The 25,341-nt window shown below is 46.6% G+C and overlaps 1 protein-coding gene across 6 annotated transcripts in view; it reads right to left on the bottom strand.

Moving 5' to 3' along the window:
* The window catches only part of PRKAG2 (protein kinase AMP-activated non-catalytic subunit gamma 2), a 284,802-nt gene that overhangs the window by 87,880 nt on the left and 171,581 nt on the right, over positions 1 to 25,341 (bottom strand). For 5 of the 6 annotated variants that reach the window (XM_059932996.1, XM_059932994.1, XM_059932997.1 and 2 more), the window contains one exon: positions 21,677 to 21,888. The exons of the other annotated variant lie outside the window; for it this stretch is intronic. In XM_059932996.1, coding sequence (XP_059788979.1) covers positions 21,677 to 21,888 — 212 coding nt within the window. The remainder of the gene's footprint in view (positions 1 to 21,676; positions 21,889 to 25,341) is intronic. 6 annotated transcript variants of the gene reach the window in all.

Here is a 25,341-nt window from a genome sequence, read left to right as displayed (position 1 = left end):
AAACCGTAAAAATACTGAATCACAATGCTGTACAACTGAAACTAACATAATATAGTAAGTCAACTATACTTCAATTAAAAAACCCCCAAAACCCCAAATTTATATTACCTTTTATAAACCACTAAGTCCTGTACCAGTTATCCCAGTCATGTCATTCATTCATCGATTTTTTCAATGTTAGAAAACTGCCATGAAATTTGCTTGTTTAAAAAAAAGAGGTTTTTGGGCTTCCCTGGTGGCGCAGTGGTTGAGAATCCGCCTGCCAATGCAGGGGACACGGGTTCGAGCCCTGGTCTGGGAAGATCCCACATGCCGCGGAGCAACTAGGCCCGTGAGCCACAACTACTGAGCCTGCGCGTCTGGAGCCTGTGCTCCGCAACAAGAGAGGCCGCGACAGTGAGAGGCCCGCGCACCGCGATGAAGAGGGGCCCCCGCTCGCCGCAACTAGAGAAAGCCCTCGCATAGAAACGAAGACCCAACACAGCCATAAATAAAAATAAATAAATAAATAATTTTTTAAAAAAATAGAGGTTTTTGCCTAAATACTTTTCGACGTATATATATTTTAAAGAGCAAGGCATTTTTAGCTATTTTAGTGTTGACTAATATAGCTTGAATCACGTTCAGTCTGAAAACAGGACTAAAATGGTCCTTATAAAATGAGTTCTGGATAATTAGCAGAGCATGGATAATTTAATTACTCCCACCTACCAATATGACAAAGCTGCATAACTTCAGGCTACCAGTATCATCAGACACATCAGCTGATCTGTGGGTTTCGTTCTTTTCTTGGAGACATCTTCCCAGGCTCTCCAGGTTCCAGTCAAAATCTGGACCCTCCACACGGTGGCCCCATGGCTACTTCCCATCCCCATTAGCCTGGGCATCTTTCCTGATGCCTGGGTCTTAATTTACACCCTTATCATGAAGGACCAGATGCTCCAGTATCTCTCTGAGTAAAAAGTACATGGGGAGGTAATTTTGGGGGAACCTGCATGTCTGATAATGGCTTTCAATTTGATGCCCTGCCGAATTACTAATTTTGCAATCATTTCCCCTCTGTTTTGAAAGCATCACCCCATTGCCTGCTAGCTTCTGTTGTTCTGAAGTCTGAAGCTGTTCTGACTCACGATTCTTGGTTTTTAAAGTAAACTTTGCTTGCACCTCCTCTCTGGAAGCTTTTAAGATCCTGTCTTTATCCTTGTCGTTTTTTGAAATTTCATGATGCTGTGTCTTGGTGTAGGTCTTTTTTTCTTTTCCCTGTTTTTTCCTTTCTTTTTTGTTTTGTTTCACTTTGTACTGGGCATTAGTCTGGAAACTCAGGCCCTTCACTCACGGGTGAGGACCTTTTCCTCCTCTGATTCTCATCCTGTCTCCCTGGTTCTTCCCCTCTGGGCTCCTAGTATTTAGAGGGTGAACCTCCTGGACGGATGCTCTCATTTTCTTTCTTCCTTTTTAAAATAAATTTTAATGTTTGTCTTTTGTCTACTTTCTGGGAGAGGTGCTGTAGTTTCTTTTACTCTCTTTAATTGCTTCCTCCAAGTTTCTTTTTTTCTGTTTGCTTTTGTCTCTGTCTTTCACAACACAGGGTTTCCTCAAATGCCTGGTTTTCCTTGGATGCATATTTAATTGGGATGCCCTCAAGAGCTAGGTCGAGCTAGGTGTGTATGCACGGATGGGAATCATTGACCAGTGGGCTTTACTGTAGTGAAATACAAGTGGCAAGCCAAAGTTGCCATTTCTGCAGGTCTTTCCTCTCAAGACAAATCCATTTTCCTACTTGGATGGGTGGTCATGGGGATAGCCCGGCGCCAACATTCTGGGAGCAAAGCAGGGGAACGGGGACTTGGGGTGGGGCGCTCATCAGTCTGTATATAGGCTTTTACTTAATCTCTGTTTTCAGAACCCATACCCCCTGTGCAGGTATTCAGAAAGCAGATTTATCTTCTCATGAGGGCGAGAATCTGGGGTGTCTGTATGGTAATTCTCAAACAAACTCACACCCTTGCCTTCAGAGGTCCCTGTGTCTTCAAGCCAGAGTCCCCAAGCCCATGTTTCAGTTGAAGGTGAGTTTTTCAAGAAGAGTAATAATTAAAACTAGAAGAATTCATCAGAAGAAGCCTTTAAATACAGCAGTGAAGGTTTTATGGAAGCAAAAGAAAGCCAATAAAGGAAAGTGGACAGGATCACAAAAGCCACACAGTTTGGCTGTACATATCATTCAAAAGCTTCCGGAAGTTATGAGCTTAACTTATCTAAGACCTTTGCCAACACCTTTTTAGTGCCTGGGTGGCTTAGGGGCTTAGTCTTAGTGTTCTATTCTGTTTATAATTCTCCTCAAAAGAATACAACTTGAAAATTAAGTTTTGTTTAGTACTGCTCTCCTCCAGTGGTCCTAAATAGTGTTCAAAGTTTTTTGTTTATGTTCTTAAACAATCATTTACAAGACTTTTTTTTTTTTTTTAAAAAGCTTCATTATCCCCAGCAGCTCAGAACCTTTTCTCCCCCCCTTCCTTCCCTAACCTTTATCAGCAACTCGTCAAAGTATTATGGTGCCTGCTTTCTGGTTGCTGGTGAAGGCTCTTCGCAGACGAGGTGACAGAGGCTTGGGAGCAGCCAGGAGGACGGGGCGGCTCAAACATGACTGATACCGAGGACATGAAGACACATGCAGGATCTTAGGTTTACAAACACAACAACGATCTAGAGCTGAACAAAGAGAAAGTTGCTCCCGGCATCTATATTGTGAAGGGCGGCTCGCTGTGCCTTATTGCTTTTTCCCAAACTTTTCCCGTCCTCTGTCCTCTGTCTGGGACAGTGGCAGAGACAGAGAATTGAGACAAGGTGGGGTGTGGGGTGTCAGAGACGCTCGGGCTGTGTCACTGCTGTTGAATTCACTCTTGAAAAGGAAATTCTTCCCACATTTAACCCCAGGGGAGTCGCCCAAATTATAGGTATTACTCAGGAAATACGTGAACAGGTAATTATATTTTACTTTTCTCCTTATGTGTTGTTTCCTTTGCATTCTTCAGAAAAGAACGGCAATAGTTATATACTCGTAAAGGGCTCAAAATTCGAGGAGTTAGAGGGCCCCGTCTCTGGGCAGCCTCGCCCTGCCACTGGGAGGAATCAGACCCATGAGGACGCTGCCAGGCACCATTCTTTCCCTTTTCCTCTTTAAAATAACCCATGAGGGGCTTCCCTGGTGGCGCAGTGCTTGAGAATCTGCCTGCCAATGCAGGGGACGCAGGTTCGAGCCCTGGTCTGGGAAGATCCCACATGCCGCGGAGCAACTGGGCCCGTGAGCCACAACTACTGAGCCTCCGCGTCTGGAGCCTGTGCTCCGCAACAAGAGAGGCCGCGATAGTGAGAGGCCCGCGCATCGCGATGAAGAGTGGCCCCCGCTTGCTGCAACTAGAGAAAGCCCTCGCACAGCAACGAAGACCCAACACAGCCAAAAATAAATAAATAAATAAACTCCAATCTCTTTAATAAATAAATAAAATAACCCATGAGACACCAGCTGATTCCTGCTGGGAGGCGTTAGCCGTCTGTTAAGTCATCACTCCCCACGGCTGTGCCCTCACGCTCCACAGAGAACTGCGTGTGTGCAGAGTGGTTCGGAGAAGAAGAAACCTACAGCTCCTGGACCAGAACCTACTCTGAGAGGCGGGCTAGCAAGGGCCCGGAGTGTGCATCCTGGAGCAGGCCACCGGGGCCTAAGCTTGGCTCTCGCACTTGAACATGGTTTTAAACTCCAGCATTGGGACTTGCCTGGCGATCCAGTGGTTAACACTTCGCCTTCCAAAGCAGGGGGTGCAGGTTCATTCCCTGGTCAGGGAGCTAAGATCCCACATGCCTCCAGGCCAAAAAACCAACACATAAAGTAGAAGTAATATTGTAACAATTCAATAAAGACTTTAAAAATGGTCCACATCAGAAAAAAAAAAAAAAAAAACCCAAAAAAACTCCAGCACTGGCTACACTGTTTGCCAGGCCCAGCGCAAAAGAAAAGCAAGGGGCCCCTGGCTCAATAATTAAGAATTTCAAGACTATGACAACAGGGCATTAAACCCAGAATGTGTGACTACATGGGTCCCACAACCATGAAGCTGTCTGTGCCTCAGTGTCCTCATCTGTAAAATGGGGATCATAGCTGTACCCGCCTCATAGGGTCGTAAGGAATACGTGAGTTAACTACACATAAAGCACTTCTACCAGCATTTAGCAAGAGCTCAAAAAATGATTATCACATCCCCATACAGCCTGTACTTCAAGTCAGACCATCTCAGACATACTACCCAAATGTGATGAAAATACAGCCTGCCAGTTCTCTGTGATATGCTCAGACAGACAAACCCAACTTTATAAAAATGGTCTGACAGAGAAACCCAACTTTATAAATCTGGTTAACAGCAATATGCCAAGGATAATGTGCTTTTTAAGCCCTGGGGTTTTTTTCAGTGAATAAACTATAATGACTGAAAACTCAGGCTAAACTTAAATTCTTAGTAGTACTATATTGTGCTTCATTTTTGTGGTTAAGTTTAAAAAATTATAAGTACATCATTGTTTGTCATGACCACAGAGAAATAGAAATATGTTGTCTGATGAACCAAGAAAAATTGGAAATAACTAGAAGTTTAAAACAGAGGATAATACAAAATATGCTACATGACAATGAGAAAAAAAGTTCATTTCATATGCAAGTATCTTTAGTCCAACAATATATTTAGCTAAGCATAAATCTTGGAAGGATCAGATCCACTTATAAGGATCTGAGTAAAGGAATGCCAATATCTTGGACAGAGTCAATGAGGAACATGTGATAAGATGCTTTGTAACTAACCCACAGCTAGCATCACTAAGCATCTAAAACAGTGTGTGTTATAATCATTCCATCAAAGTCCTTTCCGGTGTAGACGAATAAGGAGCTGGTTTATATTATTTCGACGGCTGCCCTTTTGTATCAAAGGACCAAGCTGGAAATAAGGCACTGACTCTCCTAATAACTGCTGCTAACCTTCCAAGTCAATTCAGAATTTAATTCAATAAGACTGGAGGGGAAGAGAATGCGATAGAATGAACGGTTATAGAGTTTCTGGTTCCATAATGAGCTGCATGAAGGCCCCGCTTGACTCTTTAAGTAGTGAAGGGATTTGGTGACCCAGCAATCACCCAGGGTCCAAACCAACCTGTTATAGAGCTGTTTGAATGGAAATAAAATTTGACCTTATTCTATGCGCTCAACCAAGTATATTTGTAAATACAACTTGATCTTCTCGCATTGGTCTTGGTGGGTATTTTTTAAAGCGGTCTCTTTATCTCTAATTTTGTTTTGAATAGACCTTCTTTTACTGTCTGAGTTTATTTTATCCAGGCAATATATTCCCAGCTCTAGTTCTGTCTCTGCCTTCTCTCTGATTCTCAGAAAAATAAATTAAAAATGGCTTTGCTTTGTTCAGGAGAGGCCGTGATGTGTACGCCCTTCCATTTAAGTCAGGCCAGCAAGCTAAATGCTGATGACATGCTAAATGCCTGGAGCCGCTGGCTCTAAAAGCCTTTATATTTGCTTTTACCACCTTATAAAAAGGCAATGGATTGAGTATTTATGCTGAGTTTAAGGCTTTCCTCTCACATCACACAGATACCTTAACATAGGGGTCCTTGCACGGTCACTGACGAGGTGTTTACAAACCGAATGCACACAGTGAATGCGGTCTACAGTTTATGCCGAGTGGGAAACAGACTTTTTCTTTAATCACCTGTTTGTAAGATTGAGCAAGCGGACAGGCAGAGTGAAAACACAGGCCCATCTGTGGAACCGTGTCCTGACAGCAGGAAGGAGACGCGGTCTTGAACCGCTAAGACCAAGCCTCTATTTTGAAGATCATTTCTTTGATTATTTCAGCATGAAGTGCTGCATACAGCCTGGTGGGGGGCATCTTAGGAAAAATCCTGAATGAATTAAGTAGATATTTTCCACTAGCTATGTTCCAACACATCAAACATAGCTAGTGGGAAATTATTTCTGCAATTCATTCTTACATCCTGGAAAAGAATAAACCATATTGATATTATGACCCAATTCTAGTGTCGTGAAGCATGGGTGATGCACATGAATTGGTATTTGGGGATCCCCCAAACCAGTCTTAATTGCCAGACGTAATAAAAGTGGAAGGTCAGACTCAAGTCCAGGAATGAGGACAGACCTTAAGGTAAAACTTGTTCCTTTCATTCCTCTGCTCACCTGACCCCTCAAACTGGCAGCTGAGTCGTGGGCAGGCAAACAGCTCAAAACCCTTCTGACCTCCAGGGACCAAAGTATGGTGTATACTCAGTGTCTTAAAAGAATCTGATCATTAGTGAGTATATCTATTGAAATTGCACTATTTTGTATGCAAATACCAACATGGTCTCTATCCAACGGCTTTGGTATGTTATACACATGCTCCAGGCTATATGTGATATTTGTTGTTTACTGTATTAGACCCGGCAGTGTGCTTTATAATTTGAATAGTATAAAGTTAGTTAATGCTGTGTAACCACCAAGTTTTATGAACAGGAGACTTTTAAAAATGACATTCTCCTGACAACCAAAATATATAAATTGGAGACAGGGGCCTGATTATAATATTAAGTGAAAACCTAAGTTGCTAAACAGTTTATTCCATTGTCTACATTTCTGATATGCCTATTTCTATATCTGTGTATAAAGGAACAACAAAGGCCAAGCAAAGAACACTACCCTACAATTTAACCGTCTCGAAGTGGTAGAACTACAGGAAGTTTTTATTCTCCTCTTTATGCTTCTCTTTATATCATTAGAGGAATGATATATTTTTTAATTATCCTAATTGTAGCAAATTACACCTAACATAAAATTTCCCTCCTTAACCATTTTTAAGCGCACAGTTCGTAGTGTCAAGTACATTTACATTGTTGTGCAACCGACCTCCAGAACTTTTCATCTTAGAGGAATGCTATTTTTAAGACAGCATGAAATACTTCTCCAGATGCATCTAATTTTTAAAGTTAAAGGCAAAGAAAGTAAATGGAATGGCTTAATCAGGCTAAACCAAGATCACTGAATAGCATTACCCATTTGTGAAAGAACACATTATAAGCAAGGGACTTTTAATTTGCTTTTGAGACAGTGTGTGGAGAGGGAAACATTGGCAGAGCTGTAGAAATCATAGTAGAATCTCCTCTCTGTAGTTCCTTAGAGCAGTGGTCCCCAACTTTTTTGGTACCAGGGACCGGTTTCATGGAGGACAATTTTTCCAGGGGTGGGGTGGGGGAGGGGTGGTGGTTCAGGCGGGTGATGAAAGCGAGCGATGGGGCGCTGCAGATGAAGCTTCACTCAATCGCCCGCCGCTCACCTCCTGCGGTGCCGCCCGCTTTCTAACAGGCCTCGGAGCAGTACCGGGGGCTGGGGACCCCTGCCTTAGAGGGCTTTTTACTGAACTACTTGCTTCAATTTCCCTTTTTCTGAATAAAATATACATCTGCTTTAATCATGCTCAAGATGAGATGTCAGTCTTACTCAGGACTCAAAATAACATTGGTTTAGGCTTCCACGCTAAGCCTCAAAAATAGTGGAGGGACCTCCCTGGTGGTCCAGTGGTTAAGACTCCGAGCTTCCAGTGCAGGGGGCGCGGGTTCCATCCCTGCTCGGGGAACTAAGATCCCACGTGCCGTGCACGCAGGGAGGCCAAAAAAAAAAAAAAAAAAAAGAAACATAGTGGAAAAAATGTTACAACACACACCCCCTTGAAACAGGTTTACTCCAGCCCTGCTGCAGAATTTGGGCGTCATTCATTAACAGGGCAGGCACTCCATTCTCAGAGAGATGCCAAGGAAAGCATCTAAACTTTTCCACCACTCCAGCAGCTAATTTCTACTGAGTCATTAAGGGAACACTATTAATACTGGTGTTATGGCTGTGTCACTGTTGTACCAACGATACTTCACCAGCTAAAGTTAATGCTTTTCTAAGTGCTGCGAGTTAGGGGACAATCCTGGTTCTGAGCTAAAGGAATTCCCATCTAAATGCAAATCAAGACAAGCCCATCTTGAATGCATGATTAGGTACAGTAATTTTTCCACCACTGAATGTTCAGCCCCTAAAATGCATTTTCATACAACTGTGTTAGTAAAGTGTCCCTTATAAGATGAAACTATGTTTTCTTCCCGGCGCCAGCAGTTATACAGGTAAAGGTGTTCAGAGTCTTGATTTCTTTTATTTAATAAATGGTAAATGAAATGCACAAAGAAGATCATTTTTCTAACCTCTGCTTCTCCACTCCAGACTATATATCCAGGCTCTTGATAACCTCTATTTGATGTCCCAAAAGAATCAAAGAAAGTGTGCCCCAAATGGAACTTGTCTTTCATCCCCAGATCTACTTCCCCTTCCTAATTTGATGACAAGGCCATCCATCCTTTCATGCCAGAAACCGGAGAGTCACCCTAGACCCCTCCCTTCCACATGCCACTTATCTGGGCATCACTGAGGCCAGCCTATTCTACCTCAGATTCTTTTATAATTAATCCCCTTCCTCCAAATCTCCACTCCTGTTGCCATAATTCAGTGCTCTGTCATCTCTCACTGAATTATTGTAAGACTTTCTGGTTGGCTTGCTTATCTTCCCTCCGTGAAGTCCAACCTCCAGTTCGTCACTGGGGGTATCCTTCTATTAAAATGCAAGTCTGACCAACGCATTCCTCTGAAAACCACTGCCAGGGCGGCCAATGAAGTTTATGATGTTCATCTGTGCTGCCTGCATCAAATTTGCATCCTTTCCTGACTCAAGGAGATTAAGGGGAAGAACAAGGGCCCTTCCACCTAAACTCATATTATTCCAAATGTCCCCAGTCCAGTCCAAAAGCAGATTGCATCCTGTTATATAACACTCTGAGGGGGAAGAGAATGCAAATCCTTCAGTCCTAGCTCTATAGGACTATTCGCCAGTTTGCCATCTTTTCGGCCATTCTGATTCCTGGGCCTCTTGCGGGCGGGACTAGTGACTAACCCACTTGCCCTCCCCAGCGGGATGTGCCCCATGCACTTGGTGGGGGCAAAGCTCTACAGCCTGTTTCTTGCCTTTCTGAGGACAAGTCTCATTCTGCCACTTTGCACAGGATGCCTTAGCAACTAATTGGGAGGTAGTAAAGGGAAACTCGGGGACAGATTAGTCAGAAGCTGGCATTGTTTTCTTTTTTTTTTTCCTGAAAAAAGGCCAGGTAGTAAATATTTTAGGCTTTGAAGGCCACCCAGTCTCTGTTGCAACTACTCACGTCTGCTGTTGTAGCATGAAAGCAGCTAAAGAACATGTATAAATGAATAATTGTGGCCACATATTAATAAAACTTTAATGACAAAAACAATGGGCCAGCTTTGGCCCATGGGCCAGAGTGTGCAAAGCCCTGAATTAGGGATATGGGCTAAGATGCTGAGTCAGTGTGCAATGGATAGGCTGAGAATCTGGGACTTCTCAAGAGGTAGTGAAAAACCAGAGCAAGAACATGGGTTTTGGAACCCAATTGCCTTGGTTCAATTCAATTCAATTCAATTCAATTCAATTCAATTCAATTCAAGCCTAGCTCAGGAGCCCTTGGGTAACTTTACACAGATTATTTCATTTGATCCTTATCACTATCCTGTGAAGTAAACACTATCTTCCTTTCAAACAGAGGCACGGGGAGAGAGGCCTCAAAGGTTCAGGAACTTGTAACTCCTTTCGCCAGCATATTCACATGCTCAAGACACACCCGTCTTTCAAAAGAAATGCCCTTCTGGACCCCCCTCCAGCTACAGCCCTTGCTCATAGCTCGTCTTCATGCCAAACTTCTTGATAAAGTTGTCCACGTTCTCTGTCCATCCTCTGTCATCTCACACCCACTCAGCCACCCTCTGCAAGCTGGCTTCTGCCCCTAGCTTAGAGAATTCGGTGATTAAGACACTTTTTTCAGCAGAGATACGTCTGGCCTGTTACTTATTTAGGTGACACCTTTCACACCAGCACAAATGAAAGAAACAGATGATCGTGATGGATTCTGCCTCCTGGGAGAGATACTATTTGTATATCCTCGCTGTAAACTCTGGCATACATCCCAACTCTGTGTGACACCAACATTTTAACCACTGCTTCTGCCAGGTGAAGGCGGGGTTGCTCCTCCAGGGGGAAATTTTAAGATGAATCCTAAGGTGGCCACTGTTGTGATGGCGGATTTAACCACGGGAAGGGTTGGCGCCATCATCCAAGACTGCAAAATAATCCACCACTGGAGATTTACATTTTTTTACCCCACACTTGTATCTCTGCGGTCACAACACTGCCAAGGGCACAGCCGTGGGACCTGTTGAGTCTTTCGAAACTGATCCCCCATCTGTTAGGTTGTGACCCATGAGGGAAGAGGTGGGAGGTGCTCCTCCAATGCTTTAGCTCAGGGTCCTGATTCTGCAGGACTTACTTCTCACTGGGAGACTCTTGAGGGCAGGAATCATCTCAGCCATCTTTGAGTACTCAGTGCCAGGCAATCGATAGGGTCTTGGGAAATAATTGTTGAAGGAATGAGTTCCTTCTTGGGTCCTCGGGGAGGTGACAGAAGCAGGGCATTTATCAAGCGTTAAAAAAATGTTGAGGTAAAAAGACCCAACATCCTCTCCTTGGAGCTCAGCTACCCTGGGGAACAGAGTAAATGAGAATCCCACAGACCCAGACCACTGCCCAGAAAATGGGCCAAGCTCTCAGCCAAGTACATCTCTCTTATTTGGGCTCCGCCTTCTTTCCGCTCATCAAGTCAGGACACCAACACTGCAGGGACACAGGAGGAATGCTAATTCTAATACCTTTTCTGGACAGCTAGGAGAATATACATTCTCTGCCAGCCTCTCCAACACACAGGCAGCACTTGTCTGAGTTCCAGCTCTCATGATAACCAATCCCATCTTGAATCAGTCCTCTCTGTAGCTCCTACTCCTTGATACAATGTGAAAGTTTTTTCAAACTATTTTTAAAGTATCTAATCTGTTGTGAGTAACAGATGATGAAACTGCTAGTTTGCCATTTCTGGGCAGATAGTCTTAACGTCAAGACCTTATTAGGTTATATAACCTGATATTTTAAATAGTAGACAGAAATATAAAACAAAGTAGTGCATGGAAAATTTTTAACTACTTCTTAATGTCAAGTGATTTGAAATATTTTTAGATGTTTAAAGGGCTTTTCTGGGACTTCCCTGGTGGCGCAGTGGGTAAGACTCCACACTCCCAATGCAGGGGGCCCGGGTTTGATCCCTGGTCAGGGAACTAGATCCCACATGCATGCTATAACTAAGAGTTTGCATGCCACAACTAAGGAGCCCGTGTGCTGCAACTAAGGAGCCCTGGAGCCACAACTAAGGAGCTCACATGCCGCAATGAAGGAGCCTGTGAGCTGCAACTAAGACCTGGTGCTACCAAATAAATAAATAAATATTTTAAAAAATGGCTTTTCCATCTTAAAAAAGGGGCTAATTATTCCAAATAGCAATCTTGAAAACTGGTTACTGATTTCTTTCCAAATATTCATACTAGGAAAACTAGGGCTCTTAGAGATTGATTCAGGGACAAGATGGTCAGTTTTTAAGAAGAACCCAAAGTTCCTGAGTTTATTATCTATTCCTGACTCCACTGAATTGTTGCTTCCCCACATACAGGATCAAACAAGTATCAGTTATCTTTTGATACATAGCAGATCACCCCAAAACTCAGGGGCTTAAGACAACAATAATACTTTATTATCTGTTATGGACTGAATTGTTTCCCCCCCAGCCCCCCAAATTCATATGTTGAAGCCCTAGCCCTCAATGGGATTGTATTTGGAGATAGGACCTTTAAAGAAGTAATTAAGGGGACTTCCCTGGTGGTGCGGTGGTTAAGAATCTGCCTGCCAATGCAGGGGACACGGGTTCGAGCCCTGGTCTGGGAAGATCCCACATGCCATGGAGCAACTAAGCCTGTGCACCACAACTACTGAGCCTGCACTCTAGAGCCCGTGAACCACAACTACTGAGCCCGTGCGCCACAACTACTGAGCCCACACGCCTAGAGCCTGTGCTCCACAACGAAGAGTAGCCCCCATTTGCCGCAACTAGAGAAAGCCCTTGCGCAGCAACGAAGACCCAACGCAGCCAAAAATAAAAAAAAGAAAGAAGTAATTAAGGTCAAATGAAGTCACAAGGGTGGGGCCCTAATCCAATAGAACTGGTGTCTTTGTAAGAGGAGGAAGAGACACCAGGGATGTGTGTGCTTGGAGGAAAGGCCAGGTGAGGACACAGAGAGATGGTGGTCACCTGCACCCAAGGAGAGAGCCCTCAGGAGAAACCAAACCTGTCAACACCTTGATCTTGGACTTCTGGCCCCCAGAACCATGAGAAATAAATTTCTGTTGTTTAAGTCACCCAGTCTGTGATATTTTGTTATGGCAGCCCCAGCAGACTAATACGTTATGTCTTAATGGTTTCTGTGGATCAGGGGTTCATTAGCAGCTTGGCGGGTGGTCCTGATGCAGGATCTCTTGCCAGGTGTCTAGTCGGGTTTGGGCTGGGGCTGTGGTCTCATCTGAAGGCTTGACTGGGGCTGGATGATCCACTTCTGTGGTGGCTCACTCCTACGGCTGGGATGCTAGTGATGGTTGTTGGCTTGGGGCTTTAGTTCCTCTCTCCCTGGGCCTAATGAAACCTTTTTAATTCAGTCCCAACCAACCATCCTGAACCTTTTTCTTCAGTTCAATTACATATTAACTATGTCATAAGGAGAAATATGATAGCCCTTATTTTCACCCGTCAGAATCTTGGTATCATAAATTGGAAAAATAGAGAATAAGTCCATGTATTAGAGGCTGTGATGTACAGTTGACCCTTAACAATGTGAGGGTTAGGGGTGCTGACCTTTCACGCAGTGGAAAATCCAGTGTAACTTACAGTCAGCTCTACATATACATGGTTCCTCTGTATTTGTGGTCATGTATCCAAGGATTCAACTGACCTCAGATTGTGCAGTACTGCAGTATTTACTGTTGACAAAAATCTGCATAGAAGTGGACCCATGCAGTTCAAACCTGTGGTGTTCAAGGGTCACCTGTACTACTCTGATCCCCTTTCAACAATGAAGGATTTTCCTCCAGCTGTTGGGAATCTGCCAATTGGTGACCCTCAACTATCAGCTAGGATGGCCCTTGGCTGAAGAGAGCTGCCTTGCCCAGGGTCAAGTCCCTTCTAGGACAGCTGTCATCTAATGACTGGTGGTGATGGTATAAAGGTCTGGCTCCTTTGGCCCAACTTGGGGCCGCTCTGAGGAGCTCCCTGTGGTCTGCAGAGGACTTTGTTGAGACTGCACCACACCGCAACTTCTCCCTCTGTCCTTCTTACCTCCTTCCCTCCTCCCACAGGTGTTGATCCTAAGAGCACTTCCTAATAAACATCCTGCATCCTAATATCTACCTTAGATTCTCTATTGCTTGGGGAACACAAACTGCAACAGTCTGCTTAACAGAAAGTTACTCTCGGAGAGGTTAGCCATCTAAATTAGACTCCTTAAATATAGATAAACGAACCTCTAGACTCGAGCACATTGTGTGTTCAACTGCAGACCCAGCTGCTGGAATCAAGTGATAAGGCAGGAGGTAGATTTCAAAACTGGCCCGCATCCTCCCCATCTCCCTGTGTCCATGCCCTCTGCAATGTGACTGTCACTTCCATTTCGTTCTGTGGGCCAAAGCAAGTCATGAGCCCAACCCAGATCCAAGGGGAGAGGACACAGATTCTACCCAGGATGGAGGAGCGACAGAGGGGCGGTTCTGAGCCCAGCCTCAAGAAGCCGTGTACGGACCACGCTGTCTCGTGGAGCCCCGTCACGGTCATGAGAGCGCGTCCAGGCTAGCCGGTTGCAGGAGGAGAGCACATGGAACAGAGGCAAGCTGTTCTGGTGCAGCCAGTCCCCAGGTGACCTGCTAAGTGGCCACAGATGTGTGAGTTAGCACAGCTGAGCCAAGAAGAATGCCCAACCCAAACCGCCGACCCGCAGAAGGGTGAGTTAAATAAAAGGCTGTTGTCCTGAACCGGGGGGAGGTTTGTTATTCAGCAACAGAAAAACGGATACAGGACCTACCCCTGTTGCTTACAGGAATCGAGCTGGCAAGAGAAGAGGAGAATGGAGACTCCAGGCTGCAGCAGGTGTCTTAGGTTCCCTGTGACTAGTTTTGGGACACCAAGTTGCTACAGGGGCTGCTGCTAATGGCCCAAACATGCAACCTCCTTATAGGACTGTCCTTGGGTGACAGGCCCCATCCCAGCTGCAGGTACATTTCCCTCATCCTGGCATCCCATAGCTAAGGGCGCCACCATATGAAGACACAAAAGCCCAGTTTCGGGGGCTTCCCTGGTGGCGCAGAGGTTAAGAGTCCACCTGCTAATACGGGGAACACGGGTTCGAGCCCTGGTCCGGGAAGATCCCACATGCTGCGGAGCAACTAAGCCCGTGTGCCACAACTACTGAGCCTGTGCTCTAGAGCCCACGTGCCACAACTACTGAGCCTATATGCCACAACGACTGAGCCTGCGCTCTAGAGCCCGCGAGCCACAACTACTGAAGCCCGTGCACCTAGAGCCTGTGCTCCGCAACAAGAGAAGCCACCGCAATGAGAAGCCCGCAACGAAGAGTAGCCCCGCTCACCACAACTAGAGAAAGTACGGGCGCAGCAACAAAGACCCAATGCAGCCAAAAATAAATTAAAAAAAAAAGAAAAAAAAGCCCAGTTTCCTTGCCTCGAGGCAGAGCAAATTCTGGTGCAGTTTACACTCCAGAACTCCCCTGTCAAAAGGCTGAGGCTAAATCTCATCTGAAACCACACCTTTGCTTTGCTTCTTCCCTTCCCTTCCCTTGCTCCTTAGAGCTTTCTTCTGAGAGCACGCCATAATAAATAAACAAACGTGCATCGAAACCCCGTCTCAGGCTCTGCTTCTAGGTACTCTGATTGAAGACACAGGTCAAGAGTGAAACTCCTAGAAGAAAACGAGGGGGAGATGGGCGTGACTGCTGTAGAAAGGAAACGGGATAAGTACTGATTGTTTTAATACCTTTACATCAAGTTTTCGACCCCATGGAAGATGATTCTTCCATTGGTTCCAGACAAATACGCTCACTGTGTGCTCCCACCTCCTAAGAAAACTCACCCATTTCCTTTACAAGTCCAGATGTAATGCTTGCTTTTCCCCTTCTACCTTTAACTGTTCCCTTCCTACTAACTCTTGCCCTGTCAGTGTTTAAATCCTTATGGGAACAAACCATCACCTCCATTCTTCCAGCTACAGCCCCATCTCTTCCCCCTCGAAGTCAGGATTCTGGAAAGAGTCATCTACACTAGAGACCTCCACATCTTCACCTCTTAATCATTCACCCCACATCACATGGTTTCTGCTCTTGACCGTGCCATTGAAAGTATTCCTGCCAAGGTTACTGATGACCTCAGTCCGTACGTTCCATGGCCAGGAACGTCACTGCTCACGCCCTCCAAAGGCGTGAAACACAACGAAACACAGTCCTTGTGCTTCTGTTATACCGTGTTTGCCTGGTTTTCTGCCTACTTTCCAGGCAGTTCAGAATCCCTATCCTTTGTCCTTCAAATGCCCACGTTTTTCTGGCTTTCTTCTCAACTACCATACATCTCTCCGGATTATTTCATCTACTATCATGGCATAAATTACCTTCTACATTCTGATGATTTAAAAATCTGAATTTCCAGGGGAGTTCCCTGGTGGCCTAGTGGTTAGGTTCCCTGGTTGGGGAACTGAGATGCTGCAAGCCGCGTGGCGTGGTCAAAAAAATAAATATAAACAAACAAACAAATTAATTAAAGTCTTAATTTTTAGCTCCAGACTCACATATCCAGTTGCCCTTTGGACACCTCCACTTAATTATCCCACGGGCACCTGTTGTACCGTCACCAGCCAACACACACGTGTGCCCACTTATACACACCCCCGTGTGCTCACATACACACATGCACACGCACACAGCCTGCTCCTGCTTCCCCTCTGTTCCCTATCCCAGCAAGTGCAACTACCACCCATCCAGCTTCCCAAGGCAAAACCTTCGGAATCGTCCTTGATGCTTCTCTTTTCTGCCCTCAACTAATCAATCACTACATCCCCAGTTCCTTTCAATTCGACCTCTTAAACAGCTCTCTACGTTTTAACACCAGCCCCCCTCTTTCCACTGTCAACTGCCACCAGGCCCAGATCATTTCACACTGCATCTCATCTGAGCCCCTGCTGTACCCGAATCCAATCTAATTTCCACACCCCACCAGAGGGATCATCCTAAAATGCAGAGCTGATTATTGCTCTCTGCTGCTGCTGCAAAAAATGTCCACTTCCTTCCTCTGGGATTGGTTTTTTAAATAATTAATTAATTAATTAATTAATTTTTGGCTGCGTTGGGTCTTCGTTGCTGCGCGTGGGCTTTCTCTAGATGCGGCGAGCAGGGCCTACTCTTCATTGCGCTGCGCGGGCTTCTCATTGCAGTGGCTTCTCCTGTTGTGGAGCACAGGCTCTGGGTGTGCGGGCTTTAGTAGTACTGGCACGTGGGCTCAGTAGTTGTGGCTCGTGGGCTCCAGAGCGCAGGCTCAGTAGTTGTGGTTCATGGGCCCCAGAGTGTAGGCTCAGTAGTTGTGGCACATGGGCTCAGCAGCTGTGGCACGCAGGCTCAATAGTTGGTGGCTCGTGGGCTCTAGAGCGCAGGCTCAGTAGTTGTGGCACACGGGCTTAGTTGCTCCGTGGCGTGTGGGATCTTCCTGGACCAGGGCTCGAACCCATGGCCCCTGCGTTGGCAGGCAGATCCCTAACCTCTGCGCCACCAGGGAAGCCCTGGGACTGGCGTTTGCGCTCACACTGGACTGGAGATTTTCTCCCTTGAGAACTACACAGGCTCTGTCGAATATTCTATTACGACTATTTCCCTGTTTGTGGCCCCCCAATAGACAGGACCTCCTTCCTTTGTTCAGTGAGTCCTCAGCTATTTACTGCACCCCTCCCCTGCATAATGTGCTGTTAATAAATGGCGAACAAAATGAACACTGTCCCTGCCTCATAAGGGCCGCTTGCGTACTTGTCAGCCCATCAGCCTTTCCGAGCACAGTGTCTGGCACCCAGCGGTTGCTTCATAAATATTTGCTGAGTAAATAAATGATAAAATGAGTGCTGTCTACTAAAGACTAATTCATTACCCTCATTCCCTTTCCAATTTTCAAATAAAATTCATGGGAACAAAGTTTATAAAAGTCATCTTCACGGTCGATGTTTACATAGAGCATCTTTTTATTCCAAAAGGCAGAGATGAATTATATCTAAATATTTTCAGGCTGATAGACGTCTTTAAGCAACTCACATATCCTCTATAAAGATTATGCCAGTAACGGAATGCATGAAATCAGCTAAACTCTTAAGGAACTTAGCACATAAGGACAGTCAACATAATCCAATTAGAAAGAAACAGTTAAATGAAGTTGAATCCATCACCAGCCCTGCTGCCAAGGGCTGCTGAAAGCAGAGACCTGGACCAAACTACAGCTGCAGAGGCTGTGACCAACATGCTGAAGAAGCTCCTGGAGGCCTTGTGTGATAAAACTTACACGTGATGAAGGCCCCTGTTTAATGTCTGTAGCCAGCGGGAACACTGTCTTCCAATTTTGAAACAGATCATTTCAAAGCATAAGTGTTTTGGTTTTGATTTTCTGATTTGATTTTGATTCTGATTTGGTTTTGATTTTCTGAAGCTCAAACTATATAAACATTGCAGTGTTGACTGGATCATTTAAAAGAATGTGGTAAAAGGATACAACCAAAAGTGTCTCTAACTCATAATAGTTAGAGGATTGCTCAATCAGCATTAATAGTATATTAGAATACATATTATGTGAAGGTAAAATGGGCATAATGATATATTTTGAGACTACAGAGATTTACTATCATTAACTGCTGTATACAGATGTGTAGGGTTTTCTAAAATTGTATTTACAACCTATGTATAGGTAAAACTAAGTGCATTAATTGTTTTGTACATATGTGCTGCTAAACGGGTCTTAAAATAAATTTTGAATATAGTTTCTAAAATAGACAGCTACCATCCCCTTGTCACTTATTTTACCAATTTGCCTAGAAGCACCTCTTAATAGATTGTACAAGGCGAACTTTGTAAAATGATCATGGACAATAAGGTATATGGAGTCCAAATAACTGTGGTCTCCTAAATTATGAAAAAAAACTGTGGTAAAATATACTTAACATAAAATTCGTCATTTTAACCATTTTTAAGAGTACAATTCAGTGGCATCAAGTACATTCATATGGTTGTGCAACCATCAGCACCATCATCTTCAGAACTTTTTTCATCTTCCCAAACTGAAACTCTGTCCCCATTAAACACTGACTCCCCATTTCTCCCCATCCAGACCCTGGTAACCACCATTCTGCTTTCTGTCTCTTATGAATCTGACGGCTCTAGGGACCTTCTTCTATAAGTGGAATCATACGACATTTGTCCTTTTAAGACTGGCTTATTTCACTTAGCATAACGTCCTCAAGGTTCATCCACGTTGTAGCATCCGTCAGGATTTCCTTCCTTTTCAAGGCTGAATAATATTCCACTGTATGTGTCCATCATGTTTATCCATCCATGACATTTGGACGGTTGTTGAAACTTCACGGTGCTATCAGTTCCCTCAGTCTGTTTGTGGAATCGCAGGCTCTGAGCAGGGCACAGGGTCCATGCCCACCTCTGAGTATGGGATACAGCCGAGAACCCCTCCTCCCTGGCCCCAGAACCGCCTCAGAAAGCCTGGAAGGGCCCAGGCTCGCTGGCTTTCACCAAGAGCTCCATAGTTGTGCGGTATGAACAGTTAAGAATATCACTTTCGGGCTTCCCTGGTGGCGCAGTGGTTGAGAGTCTGCCTGCCAATGCAGGGGACACGGGTTCGAGCCCTGGTCTGGGAAGATCCCACATGCCGTGGAGCAACTGGGCCCGTGAGCCACAACTACTGAGCCTGAGCGTCTGGAGCCTCTGCTCCGCAACAAGAGAGGCCGCGATAGTGAGAGGCCCGCGCACCGCGATGAATAGTGGCCCCCACTCGCCGCAACTGGAGAAAGCCCTCGCACAGAAACGAAGACCCAACACAGCCAAAAATAAACATAATAAATAAAGAATAAATAAAAATTAAAAAAAAAAAAAAAGAATATCACTTTCTAGTCACAATCGGGGTGGGGGCAGGGCACAGAGGGCAGACCTAGAACGCCCTCTGGATTCTCTCTCACTTAACCTGGGAGAGGCTGTCCCGAGCACAGAACTTCTGCAATCACGGAAAAACCCTGTGTCTGCGCCTGCACCATCACTTCAAATGATCTGAAGTTGAAATAACCGTCTCCTCTTCCATGAAGTGTCTCTTCTTACACGGGGCTACCCTGTCAGTTATCCCTGGTCCATGAGAAGAAGCCAACATTTTGAGACTTGAGACCTCTCGGCCGGTCGCTTCCCTCTTGGCTCCCTCCTCCGGTCTCCTCCCTCCTCCCCCAGGGTTTCTGTCCCAGACCTCCTGGCCCACTGGCCTCTCGGCAGGTTTGGCACAGGGTGGAAGGCAGGAAGCAGTGGAGACGCCAGACCTTCTACCCCTCTGCCTCGCATGGCGTCTCTGGCCAGTGGCCGCTTCTCCTCTGCGGTTCCAGCTCCTGCCAGGCAGACACTGGTTCCACCTCCCACCTGATGGGCTCCCAACACGTCCCTCCAGCCCGAGGGGAGTAGTGGCTTCCTGCTTTTTGATAATCTTTGGGTTGCCGCATCATTCCTTTTTTGGATATATTTGTTCTGTTATCTCTATGACCAAGTCTCTTGGCTAAATGCCTGGGAGAACAGAAACCTCTAGATCTTTTCTCATTCATACCCAAGAACACGGATGACCTTCCTCCTGGGCCCTTAGCTCGAAGCGGCCAAGACCTGCATCTCTCCACGTCTCTAGTGAGCGGTCCTTTTGTCCCCAATCTCTGCCAGATGCCCACCTCCCAGAGACAGCCCCCCGCCCCCAGCTCCTACCCCCTGCTACACGTCACACTCCTTCCCACCCCAAGCCATGGCTAATTTTCTTTTCCAGGAGGCCCTCCCCTCCCCTCTCCCCTTATTTAGACCCTACAATCACCCAAGGCTTCCTTGCCCTTATCAGACAACAGTATTTTCCCTTTCCCATCCCCTGCAGTGTGGACTATGTTTCACTCCTGATCCCCACCCAACCTACTTTCCGCTTTTATTTAACTGTTTTATCTGAGTGCTATTCTGTTCCCAGTGAGACTGTTAAGCCCTAGAGGGCGGAGACAACACCTTGCATTTTATTCCTCAGCACTTAAAACAATACTCTGCTAAGCTTACATCTAATAAAATAATCATCAGACGAACAAGGAGAAGAGTCATAGTAGGTTCTCTGCATGACGAACACATCTTCTTTCTTCCCAAAGGTAGCAACTCTTATGGTTGGATGGTGTCCCCCAAAAAGCTACGCTGAGCTCCTGACCACTGATACCTGTGAATGCGACCTTATTTGGAAATCAGGTCTTTGCAGAGGTTATCAAGAAGTGGTCGTACTGAGTTAGGTTGGGGCCTCATCCAATACGACTGGTGTTCTCATAAGAGTTTAAAGCTGGACACAAACAGAGACAGAGGGAAGACAGCCATGTGAAGATGGAGGTGGAGACTGGAGTGACGCTGCCACAATCCAAGAAAATCCTGGGGCTACCGGAAGCTGGGAGAGGCCAGGGAATATCCTCCTCCCCCTCAGAGATTGCAGAGGGAACGTGGTCCTGCCGAAACCTTGATTGCAGCCTTCCAGCCTCCAGAACCGTGAGACAATAGCCTCCTGTTGTTTTAATCCCCCCAGTTTGTGCCCCTTTGTTACAGCAGCTGCAGGAAACTAATACCACAGCTGAATAAAATAGTTACATCCATATGGATAGACTCTAGCGATACGGTCCTCGTATCCTTGCTGGGCACAGGAATGATACTGAGTGTCTGTGGTAGCCAACGTGAACTAGGAGGCAGTGATGGTGGTCCCCACACGTAGGGCCCACGGTGTTGAAATGTAGAGTGTTTAAGCGCTGGTGCTAAGCCAGCTTCTTCCATCCATACCCACGAGTCCCAATCCTCCGAAGGATGCAAAGACACCTGTTTCACCATCCCACTCTGCTTTGAAAGGTTCACCTTTCCAAGAATGCTTCCCAAGTCAAATGACGTCAGACTTTAAATCTTTAAAATCTAGAATAAAATTTCTATAAAAACCAATTTTTTGGCTTTGCCTATGACTTTTTACTTTAGTATCCCAATCAAGATAAATTCAAAGAAAGCTTTTAATGACTGATTTTTAAAAAGAAGCTAAGAGAGCAGAAAGCTTTTTCTGATCAGGTTCCAGATGTTACCATTCGTTTGGTTTCCATTTGTCTACTGTGCCCTCGTCATTTTTTGCTCAGTTTGTGATTCATGATAAAATGTACCAAAAATGTCAGTCAGGAGTGCACAGCTTTAGCTTCAGCTGTATACAGACTCTGCCCTCCCTCCCATACCTGGCGGCCCGGCCCCCAGGAGAAGGCCCAGACTTACAGATTTGGAGGGAGAATGGTGTGTTGGCGATGCTGACGGAGGCCTGGCTGAACTCTGGAAGGAGGACGGGCAGAATCTCTGGCCTGTGTCCGGAGGGGAAGAGGAGGCATAGATGCGATTTTCCAGTCGTTCAGGCTCATGCTTATAGGATTCGAGAGGAAACGTGTGCTGCTTGGCCACTTGGGTGGGTGTTGATGGAGAGGAAGAGAGGCCTGAAGTTGAGGAGGAAACCACACAGGGCCGTTAGAAATCTGGCTGACACAGGGAAAGGGGCTTCCATCTACAAGGGCCAAAAATCTCAAATGGCAGGAATATAAAAGATTAAATTCTGAATACTGGGGACAAGCTAGTAGACAATGACTTCTAATCCCTTAGAATCAGCTGTGCCCAGAAATCCCCTCGTCATCCGACTTGAGTCGTGGGCAGAGTCCCCTTGCCGTGAAGGGGCCGCTCCAACAGTTCAGAAGCTGTCGGGGTGAAAGACTTCTTACACACACACTTCGGATGCTATTTTCCGCCACTGAGTCCAAGACCATTGGATCTCCCCTCCTCCCCTACAAAGCATGGTGCCAAGAGCATGCGGAGTGGAACCCATATTACTCGAGATGAGACGTAAGGAAGTTCATGAAGTATTCAGCAGAGACAAAGGTCAGGGCTGCAGAAGTCACCTGACAACATACACCGAGGACCAGACGGGACACGCTGTTATTGTGAAAATGTGCCACGTGAAGATGGTCACTGTGAGTGTGCAGTAGTGAGAATCACCATGAAGATGAACGCTGGGGGCGGCTTCGGGAAGGAAGGGGCCTTGCAGAGTGAAGACTTAGATGGCTAGGAGCCAGGAGGAAGCGGGTGGGGAGCGGTGACCAAGGACCTGCGAGGAGGCTGGGGACAGGAATCTGCCAGAGTGAGAGGCCGTCCACTTCGACAGGGTTGGTACAATCCCGGGGGCCTATCTCACTCACACCTAGCTGACTGCACCATAAGATCATTGTTACGAGCTGAATGGTGTTCCCCCACCCCCAGAGAGATATGTTAAAGTCTTAACCTCCGGTACCTATGAATGTGACCTTATTTGGAAATAAGGTCTTTGCGGATGGAATCAAGCTGAGATTATACTGGAGTAGTTTGGGCTCTTAACCCTATGTGTAGTGTCCTTGTAAGAGGAGAAGACACACACACACACACACACACAGAGGAGAAGGTCATGTGATGACAGAGGCAGAGGTCAGAGTGACGCCTCTATGAGTCAAGGAAGACCAAGCGCTGCTGGCGACCATCAGAAGCTAGAAGAGTGGAGGAAGGTAATCAAAAGGTACAAATTTCCAGTTATAAGATAAATAAGTATCAGGGATGTCAGGTACAAAATGACGACTGTAGTCAACACTGCTGTATGATATACAGGACAGTTGTTAAGAAAGTAAATCCTGAGCTCTCGTCACAAGGAGAAAAGTTCTTTTCCTTTTTCTTTTCTTTTTACTGTTTCTATAGAGATGAGGGATGTTAGCCGACCCACTGTGATCATCATTTCACAATACACGCAAATCAAAGTATCATGCTGTATGCCTTAAACGTATACAGAGATGCGTATCAATTATTTCTCAACAAAACTGGAAGAAGGCAAAAAGAAGCTAGAAGAGGCAAGGAGGGATTCTATCCAGAGTCTCAGAGAGAGCGTGGCCCTTCTGACACCTTGGTTTCAGACTTCCAGCCTCTGGAACCGTGAGAGAAAAAACTTCTGTCATTTAATGCCACCCAGGTTTGTGGTACTTTGTTACGGCAGCTCTAGGAAATGAATACAATAATGTTGCCTGATATTGATTTGTTTTCTAAGATCAGACTCTGGATTTGAGTCTGATCTCTCACATTTATACGTAACTGAATAAAATTTTTATTTTAGATTGGTTATTTAAAAATATTTAATCATGCAAGCCAAAGCAAAGACATCAGTAGACCTCGCTCCTTCTGACCTTGACAAAGACTGGTCAGCCTACGAGCCGCGAGCCTGGGGCTCTTTCTCTGTGCTGCTCTGTGCCACGTCCAGACTCCTCTCATGCCATCGCTGTGCACACATGTTCGCTCTTCTGCTTCCATCCTCACCACCCAGAGCGGCCGCCTAACTCATCCCATCTCCCTCCTGCTGACTCTGCGGCCCTATGAGCCTCCCACCCCTGAACTCAGCACATTTTGTCTGTACTGAGCGCTACCAGTGAACAACGAGCTGTTTCACACCAAACCAAATGTAAAGTATGGAATTCTCTCCCCGCTACCCACCCCTCCCCCCCGCCCCCATATGCATCATCAGCCCAGAGCTGTCCTGGGTGAGGGGCAGGTGCTTGGTCAATGCCGGCCCACAACAGGCAGAGAAAGAGAAGGGGGCAGGGCCAAGGCTCAAGCTCAGTTGGAATCTTCTCTCCCATATTTCCCAGGCAGAAGCATTGGGAGAGTAACCAGGTAAAGGAGGAGTGCCATTTTCCAGGGACCCCTTATCCCACGGAACCACGCCAAGTGGGGATCCCTGCCGCCCAGGCCCCAGGCTGACCTGGGAGGAGCTCCAGATGAAAGCAGGAGGTAGAATGCTGTCACCACGGTTTTGAAGGTCTACAGACTTACGATGTGAAAGGCCCCTAAGAGCAAAGGCCCCTAAGTTTCCAAAACTTTTTGGAAAAAAGTTTACCCCAAAGGTCTTGAGAAGCAAGGCCCGTTTGGAGATTGGGGCTGGGGGAGTGAGGAGCGGAAGATGGAGACTGGGGACCCCGAGCAGCTGGAGATCTGGTGGTCCAGCAGCTCTGCAGGGGGAGACGCAGGTGCTCTGGCAGGCAGGCCAGGCTGTGGGCGATACCCACGGAGCAGGAGGAGTGAGGCCACGGGCCAGGCTGGGGCGGGCCCGAGCCTCTCAGGGGGCTGTGCTGGATGGGAGAAGGAAGCCCTCGGGCTGCTTTGTTTGTGGACGGGCACCTCACGGGCCTCAGGCCCCAGGGGTGGTGGCGTGGCCTTCACTGGCTCCCGTGACAGCCCGCGCAGGTGCCACGGCCCAGCGGGAAATGTCACGGTCCCTGCTCCCAACTCTCGCCTGGGCCACTGGACACAGAGGCCCTTCCTGTGCTTTCTTTGGGGTGTTCCCTGCATTCCGGGGTTTGTGCTGGAGACCGAACAGAGGGGGAAACAGAGCAGGACTGGGTGGGGGCCTTTTAGGCTCAAAAGCCTGTGCCACTGACCACATCCTGACAACCCGCAGGGACCCCTCAGGCGGAGCTCCTCGGGGGCCTGAGTTCTTCACATAAAGGACAAGCAGCCCCAGGGATCTCCGCACCCGCAGCCAGCAGCAAGAAGCACCAGGGCGGACCCTACTCTGTCTCGCAGGGCTCAGTCTAGACCCGTCCCCATCTGGCGGCGACCCCGCTCCAGGCCCGCGGGGGAGTTTTCCGAGGCCAGAGGAAATCAGTGCCTCGGAGGGGTCATTTCGGCAGCATCTCTCACGACTACAAACACAAGTTCTTCCCCAGCCGTTCTGCTACCGCGCGTTCGGGCCGCGGACGTACTTGTGTCAGCACTAACCAGCCAGTGTCTGGGGTCATCCACCTCCCTGGGGCCTCAAAGCAGAGCCGGAGACACAGATGCTCTTCGGTAGGAAGAGGTTACACACATCACCGCACGCCCGCAGC

Source organism: Balaenoptera ricei, chromosome 9 (assembly GCF_028023285.1).
Source record: "Balaenoptera ricei isolate mBalRic1 chromosome 9, mBalRic1.hap2, whole genome shotgun sequence".
Lineage (NCBI taxonomy): Eukaryota > Metazoa > Chordata > Mammalia > Artiodactyla > Balaenopteridae > Balaenoptera > Balaenoptera ricei.
The sequence above is the reverse complement of the archived record's forward strand: the minus strand, read 5'-3'. Positions and strand labels throughout refer to the sequence as shown.